Source organism: Culicoides brevitarsis, chromosome 1 (assembly GCF_036172545.1).
Source record: "Culicoides brevitarsis isolate CSIRO-B50_1 chromosome 1, AGI_CSIRO_Cbre_v1, whole genome shotgun sequence".
NCBI classification, from domain to species: domain Eukaryota; kingdom Metazoa; phylum Arthropoda; class Insecta; order Diptera; family Ceratopogonidae; genus Culicoides; species Culicoides brevitarsis.
The window spans coordinates 25,336,088-25,350,267 of record NC_087085.1 but is presented as its reverse complement, the minus strand read 5'-3'; the positions used below and the strand labels follow the sequence as shown (position 1 = coordinate 25,350,267).

The 14,180-nt window shown below is 29.5% G+C and overlaps 1 protein-coding gene across 1 annotated transcript in view; it reads right to left on the bottom strand.

Moving 5' to 3' along the window:
* The window catches only part of LOC134833126 (diacylglycerol kinase eta), a 33,781-nt gene extending 19,988 nt beyond the window's left edge, over positions 1–13,793 (bottom strand). Inside the window, exons 1-2 of the mRNA XM_063847350.1 lie at positions 13,549–13,793; positions 6,785–6,901 (exon numbers count right to left, since the gene is read on the bottom strand). Of these exons, the coding sequence (XP_063703420.1) occupies positions 6,785–6,901; positions 13,549–13,689 (258 nt within the window). The 5' untranslated portion in view covers positions 13,690–13,793. The remainder of the gene's footprint in view (positions 1–6,784; positions 6,902–13,548) is intronic.
* Between the last annotated feature and the right edge of the window lie 387 nt (positions 13,794–14,180).

The following is a 14,180-nucleotide window of genomic DNA, read 5'->3' as shown; positions in this document are numbered from 1 at the left end:
AGTCGTCATTAGTTAATTTTCTTTCGTTTTCTTTTCTTAAATATTTCCCATTGTCTTGCATCGAAAATTAGATAAATACGTGAGATTTTTCTCTGATGAAAAAATAACACCAAGTCCGAAAAAGACAATAAAACGGAATAGAATTGAGATAATGTGGAAAAGTGTAACGATTTTGGGAGCACCATCATTATTGTCGTCTACTCAATATCCTTATCATCGTCGTTTTTGGGCAAGAAGAAGGACATTTTTTGTCAGTTTTTGACATGGGACCTAATAATATCTTCTTTCGCTTCAGATATCATTTTTGATATCTGTTAAGGAACCTGCCAAGTACAAAGCTTATTATTTATGAATACTAAATACTTGGCAGCAGGTGCTTTGACATTTCGTCCAAAAAGGGTTCATTGAGCTACTTTAATATTTATCCGAGTTTTAAATAATTAAAGTCTTGTTTAGCTTTCATTAAAAAAAAAATATTTCAACAGTTTTAAGTCAACCAGGCTATTGTTATAAAATTGTGAAATAAATTGAAAGGATCGTAACCGAAAAAATAAATTGTTGTTAAATTATTATTTGCTTCAAGCACGACAATTTATTTTATGTGTGACCGTTTTCCATCCATTAATCTGTTCATTCTCTATCATGCCCATTAATTTAGATTGTTTTCAGGCTCTTTTATTTTTGGATACCATCCAAGCCAAGGGGGATAAGTAATTTCTCTTTTTTCCTCTCATTTGTTTTAATCCTACGAGCTCAGATGCCCCTCTCAAGAGCAACAACGACAACACAACATTCGATATAACAATAATGACACTTTCTATAATAAATATTTTAACAATGTAATCTACACTCCTACAGCTTTTATTTTTTTGCCGAGCGTTTATGAATAACAAAAAACGAAATTAAAAAATTGCGAAATTCAATACGTGAGCTCAGGCAAAAGACGAACTTTTTTTTTATCGCAAGTGATGTGAGAAATGATGACGGGAGGAAAGGAAAAGTTTTGAATAACATTTTGTTTGAACGATCCTTTAACTCGGGTTTATTTATTTTTTTTCTCTCACAAACACGTCATTTTTCATTTCTCATCCCTCTCTGTCAAATTTGGTTATTTTTTTATTCGTGTTCTTTATGGATCGAAACAATATTCAAGTTTATCCGAAACATCAGCTGATTAAAAATTTCATCTCTTTTTCAGAAGCAGATGTCTTTCATAGACCAAAAACAGTGAAAGCAGTATGCCACTTAGAAAATTATAATCTTTGTTTCTTTTTTTTGTATTCAAATGATTTTCTAGTTCATGACAACTCACTTCTCTGAATATTTAGTTGTAAAGAACGAGACAAAAATACAAGACACGAGAGAAGATTTTTATACAAAAAGTAAATAGTGATAATAAAAAGATTGTGTATTGTGACAAAATGTAAAGTTTTCAACGTTCGCAAACTTGTGAACAACAGAAGATGATTTGCATTCATGTTTGTTGTTACCACTTAACTTGTAAGTAAGCAAGAGTTAAAGTGACATGCTCCTATTTTCTTCCATTTTATTATACCTATATTTTAAAACAGAAAAGAAAATGTATTAAAAATGGTGTTTTTTTTTATTGAAATTATTGAATTAAATATTGATTTTTTTTAATCCACACTAAAAATTTTAATTCATGACAAAAAATTAGAAAAATTTTTGTAAATTTTTTTTTTTTTAAATACAAAAACTTTCAAGAAATGGTAAAATTTTAGCCTAAAATTTTATTATAATATGTCAAAAACATTTGCTTTGTTTAAATATGTGCAATGAAATGTACAAAGGTCAAAAGTGAAATAAAGTTAAGCTACAAAAACTCAAAATTGCATGTAACGGTTATTCCTTTTTTAGATTCACTAAATTCATACGTGATAAAATACATTTGGTTAACAAAACATCAAAAAGCTTTAAAATATTCATGCGCATTTTATATTAATAACAAATAGATTGCATGAAATTGCATTCTTACCACAAACTAATGAAATTCTACTGTAATTAAAAGTACGATCCACAAAGAGTCAGTTTTGAGAAACAGGAATAATTGGTTTTTATTGTTATTTTGGGTTCGTTTAACAAATTTCGAATTAAAGTGCGTGACGGAATGACACGAGATCGTCTCAAAATTACTTTCTCTGCGCTGTAATTCTCCTCTAAAGTACTTGAGTACACTAAAAAACACACACTGCCTCTAATAAAGTTTTACAAACAAGAACAATATTTGCTTGTAGGCATTGAAAAATATAATACATATCACACGCAGACAGAGTTTCTACATTGTAAGCAGTCTTCTGAATCTCCATTTATATTCATGTACCTAAATTTTTTTTGTTCTGCTGCTCGAGACCCTTTTGACATGAAAATATATATTTTTTTGTTTTGTTTGTCTGTTTGCCTGAATATGGATTTTCTTCGCGCGTTCTACAACAACAAAAAAATCGTCAGTACCAGTCTACCGCAAAATAATGTCGCAAAAAAAAATAAAATATTTCTCATAAACTATCAAACAAGCTTAACATTCTTCTTCTTTTTTTCTTTTGTGTGAAGAAAACATGCTTTTGTGTACAAAATGTACCTACAAAATATACATATATATTTTTTGAGAAGTCATTTATGTGTACATAAAATATTTACATGAATCAATCGTCAATTTCGAGCAAAAAAAGAGGGATTTGCCTTAAGGCCGAATATTTTCTGTTACTTTTTTTTTCTTCTTTACAAGTCAATTTTATCGATTCTTCTTTTTAGCAAAAAATTATTTTCTCCGTCAAGTTCAACTCAATATGCAAAAGGATGAAATTGTGTATAAAATAACTTTCTCGCTCCTGACAAAGAAATAAAGGAAAGAAAAGAAAGTCATCCAAATTTATTTAAAAATAAGGATGGGTCATAAACATTTTTTTCTTCTATGCACGTCGTCGTTGTGTGTTGACCTTTTTCGTGTGCTTGTTGGATGTTTACAAAACTTTTTAGGCTAATTTATTTTTTGTAGTCCGAAATGGAGGCGTCAGGTATTTTTTATTTCTTTGGATTTATATACTTAAATCACTTGTCATGCAAAAGAGACAAAAAAAAGAACAACCTTTTTAAATGATATAACAAGTAATTATTTATGTGTAGAAAATGTAGTATAAACAACAGACAAAAAGTTGTTCCGTTGTCCTTGCTTCTTTAAACCACACCACCATTAGTGCTGTATCCTTTGGTGTCTAAGTCCGAAAAAATGAAGGTATGTAAATAAAAAGAATATTCCAACAAAAAAATTTTTGTTAAAGGGTAATCCATTTACGGATGAATAATTAATATGAACGAATGAAAAGCACAGCACTGGATGGCGCAAGGGGCGGTATGTTCATGACACTGACGATATTACTGGCGGTAATATTTACCTTTTTTGTTCTTTTATGTTTATGTCGGTAAATAAAAAAATCGTTTTTTTTTGTAAGTATTTATTCAAAATGAATGAAAAAGGCGGAAAATTTTGTCCTTGACATAAAAATTTCATCTTCTATTAAGATAAATTGACCGACGGTAATGTCGCGTGAGAATCACATTCCATTAAAATGATGAATTTTAAGAGATAAATCTGAGTTTGTGTTAAATATTTATTATTTTTTATTTACTTAACACGACATCTCAAGAAAAAAGAACAAAGACGAAACACTCTCATAAGATCAATTTTCTTGTTGGCAATCGATAAGTTATCTTTGTCTTCTCGGTGCTATATCGTTTTACACAAAATAAAATATTAAGCATATAATTCATGTCCTCTACAGGAACAAAAAAGTTTTCTCTTTTGTTTTTGTCGTATAATAAAAAGTAATTTCCGATGTGATTCTCAAAAGTTTAATCAAATGTTTTTTTTTCTTGTGCGTAAACTCCTAATGTTTTGCTTGAAAGTATTTTCATGTTAATTTTGTCTCTTTTCACAAAACCCACTGAAGTACATTTATTCAAAATGGAAAATAAAGTGAAAGAAGAGACGAAAAAGAATAAGAAGAAATAAGATTGAAGGAAATCAGAGAAGGAGATGTAACAAGAAAATAAGTCAGTCACATGAACATAACACACAAACTCACACATATCAAACATTTTAAAAAGAATTTTATATTGTCATGATGTTACACATGATAAGACACACGAGCGAAGCAGGCACAAGAAAAGTTGAGCCAAAGCCACATGATGACTAGTGTTTGTCAGGATAAAAAGTGTGACGTCGTCGTGATTTTTTGCGGAAGCACACTTTGATATAATGGTGTATTTAATTCTGATAGGTGTACTTAAAATTTATTCGATCTAAAAAAAGGAGAGGTAAGAACTGATTCTAAATTTTAATGTGATTAATTTTTAATTTAATTTAATTACGTATTTTACTTTGATTTTTAATTGTTATATTTATTAATTTAATTATTATTTTATTAAATGAGGGTCGCGTCCTTTTATAAAATATAAATTAATTTATTTTTTAAATATAACTTTTTTTTAACCTTTTTGTCTATATGGACGAAATTAAGCATTATTTATATTTACGGCATATAAATTTTTAAGTCAAAATTAAAGAGAATTTAGTTAAAATCGACCAAAATGGTTTTTAAAAATTTATTAAGATCACGTGACTTAATTTCATTTCAATTAAATTTTAATAAGGGAAAGCAATATGATAATATGAAAGCAAGTTCAGTTCATGTTTTGTATTTTTTGTTTTAATAAAATGGAGTTTTTTAAGGTTGTCCAATTAAAAAAAAACAGCAATGTATAAAAAATTGATTTTAATTTTTTCCTAATTTTTTTATTGTAAAATCAGAGAGGGTGACTAAAATCAAGTAGTTAAATGTAGTCAATATAGCACAAGAATTTGCTTCATCAATTTTTCAAGTATTCTCAGCTTTTCAAAAATTAATGAATCAATGGATGAATGAATATTTTCAAGTTTCATACAAGTTTGTTTAAAAAACGTGTTGTTTCTTACAATTTTATGTTTCTCGTCATCGTCAAAGTTGAATATTAGTTTGTTCCATTAATCATCACGCACTCATCGATCCTAATGGTGTGTCAATAACAAACGCGACATCATGTAATTTCCACAAATTGTCTATAATTCACTGCTGGAGTCATACACAAAAAATATTCCCTCCAATAATGACAAAAGTAACTAATGTAATGAACATTATTAATAGTGTATTTTTTTATTTTATGAGTTTGTATGTTATTTTTTTCATTGTGTCACAATGTAAAAACGGGTGAGGTGAACTAATAACCAGGTAACTAATAAAATTAACGCTCCACGTTCACGTTGCTTTAACATGAAATTTTAATAACATTTATCGAACAAATGAAGGACAATGTAATGACTTGGATTCATAATGCTCCATCATTTTTCTCATTATTATTATCATTTGTCGGGTCGCTTTGTGTCAAGCTAAGCCAGACAGACGTCTCATACACTTTTTCCCTCCATTCATTTATTCTTTCATTCACACAGCGTGACATTAATTAAAATCGTTATAATAAAAATTATTCACATGTGTTGTCCTTTTCTTTCGTTTCAACACTGCTTAAATATTCTTCGTTCTCGACCCAAAGTTTTTTCATTATGTTATGTATGAAAAAAAAATTAAAAGTTGTTATTTATACTCACATTATTTAAATTTAATCTTTTTTCTTGTGGAGTTTTTAAATTTACTTTTATACAGATATGATAATTTTTTTTATTTAAATTCAAAAGGAATCTTTAATTTTTCCACTTTTACACTAGAAACACGTAGAAAAATAGAAACATTGCTAAAAAGGGGATTTTATTTTTTTTTATTTATAAAAGAAGCACTCAGTTATTGCTTATGAAGGTATTAATAATATTTTTTTTATAGTAGGATTTATTTCTAGAGATTATACACAAATAAACATTTAGAAAAAATTAAGTGCTATTCTTCAATAATTTTCTGATTATTACTTATTTATTTATCACTTTTTTCTTTTTTTCCTGTTTTTGCACTTTTTTATTTAAATTTTCATTGAATAATTCAGAATTTTTCAAATTAAGAGTCTTGAGATTTTTTCTGTTTATTTTTATGACTTGACAAAGTGAGCACCAATTCTGCACTGAGGGAAAGCTGTAGGAATGACCTGGTTTTTGTAGGAAAATTTGTACACTGCGTTATCTTCATGCTTTGTGCTTCAGGTGTGGCATGTACGATGGGAAAATGTTTACTTCATCGTGGAAACTGTACGAGAGAGAAAGATAGCTGCGAGAGAAATTTTCCAGTAAACATTTTCCACGAGAGCGAGAAAGAGAGTCACATTCCCGATGGAACGATTTTCTCACGGTAATCGGTTATACTTTCGTTTTTTACCATCGTGACACATTATTATAGACACAACACAGACACACTTTTCTATTTCTTTTGTGACTTTTTTACTCCTCTTACACGACCTCGTAGAAGACAGCTAGGAGATAATGTTTGAACAGAACCATTATTATTTACCGTGACTTGTATTGACTTTATTGATTCTTTCGTTTTGTCGTATTTTAGGTGTGCAAGACATGTACGCATAGATGTCCCCGTAACAACTTGTGGAATTGAAAGAGACACATTCGCATGACATGACACAACAAAGGACACTGATTAGTTAACACATCAAAGGACATGGATTGCTTTTGACACATTTCCGACAGTTTTTTTTTTGGGGAAAATTAGTCTTATTTCGTCCGAATGATGAGGAAATGTGTGTTTTCTTTGGTAATTTAATTTGCTGGACCTACCTTATGATCCTTTGCGTAATACAGGACGTTGCCTTTGAGCTTGAAATATCGCCGCTTCCAACGTTGGAATGACCATGTTTGTTTCATCAAGTAGCCTTCTTTGATGGTGGCGGTCGTCTGAAAATGAAAAAATAATAACAGAGTTGAGAGATATGAAATAATCAATGAAAACAATCTCCATCTCATATTTAATTCACGCTTCATTTTCGCTCGTTCTGAATTGATATTGTACAACAACAACAACAAGCAAGACATTAGTTGAAGACGTTTGTTCGCTTTTTACTTTTGAGCTACAGTTTAATTTTGGTATGAAGAAGAAATTTTAATTTCAGCTCAAATTTCAATGGAATAACGTACAAAAATTTAAAAAAATCGATTGAATAAAAAAGACCAAAAAAAAACTTTCAAAGTCGGAAATACTTTTTAAATTATTCTTCAAAATCAAAACAAAAAACTTTTAACTTTTTTACGCCGTCGTACATTGCTGTTTATCCCCCTCCCCCCTTGTTTGGAATCCATCGTAAATTTGATGAAATTTCTATTGAAATTCGAACTGCTTTTTTGAAGATCTTTATTTTCTTAATTTAGGGGAAGTTACTGAATTTCGATGGTTTCCGCTTATAGAAAGGGTGGGGATCAAAAAATACCAAATTACCGAAGCAGTTAATTAATATGGCCATAAGACCCTGTTGAAAGTGTTAAAATTTAAATCCGATACCGTTCAAAAATTATTAAATTTGAAGAAAAACTTAAACGAATTTAATCCTTTAAAATAATTCACATCTAGGTATATTGATTATTTCATTTTACTTCCATGTTTACTTTGAATTTTGTACATTGTGTTGTGTAACAAACAATAAAAATCACTTGTAGCGCGCGCCTTCTTTTATGTTTATTTATTTGCTTCAATGATAAAGTATAATATTTACATTTGGCATCGTTGTGTGTGTTACATTCTCAGGCAAAATAAAAAATGCATAAAGCTTGTTATATCTGATGCCAAGGTTTATATGGGATTAAAAAGTATCGTTGTGTGTTCTTTCTTTTTTTTATTAAAATAAATTCCTTTCTGTGAAATATTATGAAACAACGAATTATTATCTTTTTTAACCTAACCGCAACTTTTGTTGCAATCAGTAAATGGTCAACTCACATTGGTCATAGGATATGTCAATAAAATTGGGTTACCTCATTCATAAAGTGAGCATACATTAACTAGGTCGGAAAATGTTTTCGTTCGTACGCCACACAGCAATTTTACGAATGGTTTTCATGGTGCAAGTAACTTTTTCTGTATGCAGTGTGGAAAACAAAAAAAAAAGAAGAAAAATAATGAAAGCATTTTATCAATGAAAATGAATGAATGTCACTTGTTCAGTTGTATGCCATGAATAAAATAATGTTCAAGCCATGCGCACAGAGCTTGCCCCAATTTCAATTCATCAAGTTTTCTTTCATAATATTTCAACCCCATATGTATGTGTAACTCTACCGACGATACCAGTCGTCTGTGTGGAGATCGTTTTAGGTGAAATTGAATGAAATGCATTGTAAAGTTGATTGTCGTTGAAAGGCAGGAAATGAGTTTTCTTTTTCTTCGCTCGAAAAATTTTCTGATTCTTTTAAATTGCGAGAGGATTTGAGTTTTTTTTTTCTTTTTATTTAAATCGATTTAGTTTGCCTTTTATACACGCAGGAAAATCAATGAGTTGCAATTTGTAGCAGAAATTGTGCAAATAATTTTCAACACATACACACAAATGAAATGTTAAACAGATGGAACCCCAGGCAAACTGAGTGACGAAGTACAGTAAAAATGTTACATCAGATTTAACATGAAAATCCTTTTTTTGCTAGTCTATCATAATGTGGTTATAAAAACGATAAAACTATGGTTATGGTATACAAGTTGAAATGTCGCTGTACGAAAGTCCACGTAGAAAGAGGAAAGATTCGGTGATGTGTTAATAATAGAGTTACTTCATATTCTAGCCTAGCATAGTCAAGTCTCTGTTAGCATGCGAGAAAAAAAAACAAGAATTAATGAGGTGGATACTCATTTTTGATGTGTGTGAATACCAGTGTTTTGGACAAAAAAAAATAACAAATATTAATCGAAATTTTTATTGCTTGTCAAATGTGGGAATAATCATCAGTAAAAATCATCCATTTTATGGGTTGTCCGTGTTCAAAACAACTTCATGTATTATCGAATGTAATGGATTGTGAAAATTCAACAAAATATATCAAGGAAGTGTCTTTCAGTGCGATTTAATAGCCCACAGATATAATGTAAAAAAAGACAAGGCGTTTCCATTTTAAATCCGAATTTCGCAGAAAATTAAAATGCAATCTGTCTGTAACGCATTAACAACACACAACTTCCTCTAAAACTAAAGTTTTGCATGCAATTTTCAACATTTTGCGGTTTATTCGAATGGTTTTTACTCGGCTTTTCACGGTGAACGATAATTGTTACAGACAATTATAAATGAACATTTTCCAGTGGAAGAATTTTTAGAAGCACTTACTCAACCGTAACTAAATTGCATTTAATTAAAGTGATTCCGGTTGTAAAGCATGGTGCACCTCACAGGTAAAAATTTACTATTTTTTACCGCGTTTTGAGGAAAAAAGCGTTATTATCCTGATGAAGGCTTTTCGAGGTCACGTGGTTTGAAAATTTCTAAGATCACGTGGTTTGAAATTCTTTTCAAGTTACGTGGCTTAATTTTTTTCTAGTTACTGAATCACGTAGTTTGAGTTTTTTTTAGGTCACGTGGGTTAAAAATTTCTCAGGATTCATTGATTGGAAATTATTGAAGTTTTGAAATTTTTTAAAAATTACATTGTTTATAGCTTAAGAAATCACGTGGATAAAACAATTATTTTTTCATTTAAGTTTTTTATTTCTGAAAACCACGTGGTTGACTCAAAAATGAAAATACGATACGATTTTTAGTTGCTACCCGAACGAAAACTTTATACATTTTCTTAGAAACAGATTACAGAAAATCTTTTGTTCCATCATATGATGTATAAAGAAAATACAAAAATTTACAGGAAGAGACATAGTGAAGAACACCATAATTGGCTAATTTGTGCTGTAGTGCTTTTATGGTTTTCGCTGCTAAGATTTCATTACATATCTCAGCTGCAAAGTACTTTTAACTCACCTGAAGGCTGTTTCTCCTTATAGTGTCTAAAATTTCTTCACTTTGCTTTTTTGAACGAGGCACACTCCACTAACACTAGAATTTCAAAGGAAGTCATGTAGTTTATAAGTTGTGTGTGCTAGAAGACGAGCCTATGAATATGTGTGTATTTTTAACCTGAATGAGCTGTCATCATTATTATGGTAATGATCGTCATTTGCATAATTACATTTTAAAAGGAGGAATTAAAATGTACAACTTGGTAATGGTACGGTGCAGAAAACGGACAAGAAATCCAACAACCATATGTGAAATGGAAAAAAACATTTATTTGATTATGATGTTGTTAAATTTCTTCTTTCCACATAGTTGTTGTTGACGACGCAGTTGGAAGCCATGCGACAAAATGTTTGAAATTCCAACGAAGGTATCTTTCCTTGTAAAATTTTTACGACTATTTTATACAAAAAAATAAAATAAAAAAAAACATAAGAGGAAAATAATTTTTCAAAAGGATTCTAGAATGAGTCTTCTTTATGCGAAATGGTACTCCACCTAGCATTTAACTTTTAGCATTTGACGTTACTCTTGACGTTTTTTCCTTCTTCTATTGTTCTGTTCGTCATCATCTACTCTTCTCTTTTGTACTAATGAAAAGGTCTTTCATTCTAAAAATAATATTTTTTGTACGTATTAGGCCGCTCCAAATTTATTTTTTAATTTTTTATGTTATAATTCCAAGCTCAAAAGCTAAAACTATTCAAGCTTAAAATAAAACGAAGTTCAGTAAATTTTTTAAAAAAATATTTTTTTAGAGAAAAATTCATGTTTTTAAAAAATAAATATTGAAAAATTAAACTTAGACAAAATCACGGTAATTTTTGATGACAATTTAAACTTTTTTCCATGGGGCAAGGACTTGCGGCTTTTCGAGGAATAAGATATAAAGTTCAAAAACAAATGTGGAGCGACCTCACTTTAAAAAAAAACGTAGATAAATAAATTATGGAAAGCACTGTAAAGTTAAATGAATTAAAAGCGACGCACAACGAAACGAAAAGGAACGAGAGGCAGACAAGAAAATCACAGGAAAAAGATCTAATAGAAAAATGGCTTTCGTAATACAATTATTATGATGGAAAAAAACGAGAAAAAATTTGCCTTTTAGGAAATATTAAATTACACAAAAATATAAACTTGTGGATGACGACATTCCCTAGTCAGTCACTAATTCTCTTTTTTTCGTGTGTTGGTGTGTATAAATTTGAAGCTAAAAATTAAAAACATTTATTTAGGAAAATGACCTCATTTTTTATGGACCTAATATCCGTTGTAAAAATGGCCAAGGAGAGCAACAAAGAAGACAAAAAAAATCAGTTCAGTCAAGTTAAGCCACCAGGGAAAAATAATCATTGACTAAATTATGCTTATCATATTTTTCAAAGCGTTTCCCTCGGTGTTCTTGTTTTTCTTAACTGTTATCAGGTTTCTTCAATTTTCCGAACAAAAAACGCTTTTGTCTTCATTTGAACTGCAGTGGAAAATTTTTTTATCAGTTTTAATCAAATATTCATGATAATATGCGAGACTAGATATTTTGGGGGAGTAAAAAAGGCAGTTAGTAGTGTAAAGGTCATGAGATACAACATGTATAGTATTTCATCCACCCTCCTACACACACTTTATTTCGTTATTATCCACGAAAAAAAAGAACAAAACACACGGCCGTAAATTGATATTACCTTGATTTGAACGCCGCACCACGAATGAATAAATAAAGTAAGCCAACGAGATTTCCTTGAACGCCTTGCCTTGCATATATTCCAAAATTTATTAAATATTTTGTCTTTTGCCATGTAAAAATCTAAGACTCAACTTAATATGAGGTAAACTCGTTGTCTGACAAAAAAGAGAGTTTTGTATCGCTTGTTACAAAAATATATTAAAAGGTTAAAGGGCAACACACAATTTTGTGATATTTTTTTGCATATATATTGAATATCATTCGCAGAGTGCCAGTTGTCGTAGTTACGGAAAAAATTCTCTGTAACAAAATATGGTGCAGTTTTCATTTCATTTTTTTTCATTCCCAGGTTGCATTTAAATGAAAACTAAACTTTTTCAGAAGCCCTTTTTTGGATTAAATCTCCAATTACATACAACAAACAATTGTTTTAATAGGAATTTACGTTTCCAAGCTTGGAGCGATCATTATCGCTGAATATGAGGGACGTTTGCAATTTCCTTTGATCGTGACAGCGTTGCCAACCATGACTCGAAAAAACTTCTTTTTGTGTATGAGAGAAATCCATTAAAAAAGGAAGATGAAAAAAATATGTTTTTTAATGACGAGCGATATTCGTTATGACGCGATATTATCGTGACTCGAAAAGGTGAGCAAAAAATTGGATAATTAAAATAGCAGCGGGAAAACTTTCCTTTATAATATTTTTTTTCTTTTTTTTTAGAATAAATTGTAAATAATTATATTTTTCTACAGAGCTTTGGGACTGATGCTTCAGTGAATATATGAAAAAAAAAGAAAACAAATATTTTTTTTTGTGAAGAAACTCAATATTATTACATTAATCAACAGACGAATAAAATGTCTCAATTACCGATTTGTTCCCCTCGGTCATAAAATATCAATTTCGTTTCTCGCAATTTCTCATAGAAATAAGAATTAATGACTATTGTTTTGATATTTCATGAATAATTTTTCTAGAGTTATCTCGTTTGGTATTTACCTAAATTTGCATAAATATCAATTCCTGTTTTGAAAAAATAAGATAGGATGATTTTTTTCGACAGACTTTTTCAATATGAGAGAAATTTTCCGTAAATTTACGATCCGATTTTTTCGTCTTTACTTTATTCTAAAATGACTTTTCAAAAAGTATTTTTTTCCTATTTTTTCTTTTCTTTTTGAAAAATTTAGTTTGATTTTTATATTAATTAAGTAATTTTTTATTAAAATAATATTTAAATTAATTAAGTGAAAATTTTTAGTTAATTTTTTATAGGGTACTTTGTAAAATATTAAATTATAAAAATTTACAAAAAATAATTTTTGTTTTAATCTTGTTATTCAGTTTTTTCAGTTTTTTTTTTTTTTTACTTTTTTCTTATATTAAAAAAATTTAAAAAAAACTCCTCTTTTATTATTTTTTTAAAATTTAATTAGTAAAAGTATTTTATCGCCCTGGCAATCGATAACAATAAATATTTTTTTATATCCTGTCTAGAGCAGTCAACTGCATAAAATCAATCAGAACATCAGTTGATAATAAGCAACAGTTATGCATTTCAATTTGAATGCAAACAAATTTGCCACCAGCGCGCGTGTCTTTTCACACACACTTTAAGAAAAAAAAATACAATCGGGAAAAATACGAATGATTGACAATCGAGTATCTACACCTGGGGGAAACACTCACTCAGTTTTCATTTTAATCATGTCATCCAGCCATCAGAATACTTGTCATTCATCCCGTTAACATGCAATGTCAATATTTTTATTGATTGATTCATATTTAAAATAGCAATGGTTTAACATCTTCAACACAAAACTTAAAATAAATTAATTAAAAATAAAAAAAAAATACTTACCGATGACGGTGATTTAACATTTTTCTGTGTCGTAAGCTTTCGAGCAAATATTTTGGCTGGTTCTCCGCATTCATGTTCACTTTCTGATGACTCTGCCGATTCTTCTACCGAGGCTAGCCGGCCAGGCGATAATCTTGCCATTTAATATTTTTTTAACTAGTTTATTTTGTTTTTTTTTTGTGTCCCAAACTAAGTTCGAGCTTAGGTACAGTTTATTCTGCTCAGCAGAAATAAAGTTTAATTTGTATGTTAAATATTAGCTGAAACGATTGACAAAAGAGAGAGAGGAAAATCTCATTCCATTTTATCCTTGAAAAATCACTTAAAAATATAAAATAAATTTCCCCTTATCACTTTTGTACAAAAATCTAATTTATCATGGAAAAAAGGACGACTACGATCATCCTCTACTGTTAACGTGTTTTATATAACAACAACAACTCATTATTATTATTATTATTGAATATACATATAAATCTAGTAATCAATCATTTATTTTTCGTGACCTTTTTCTGATTTTCTTTTACGGTTCTGTCACGAAAAATGACAAGGAATGAAATTTATTTACCTAATTTTTTTTCTTTGCTGTATAACGACACACTTAGACACTTTTCTGAATATTGAAACAACAT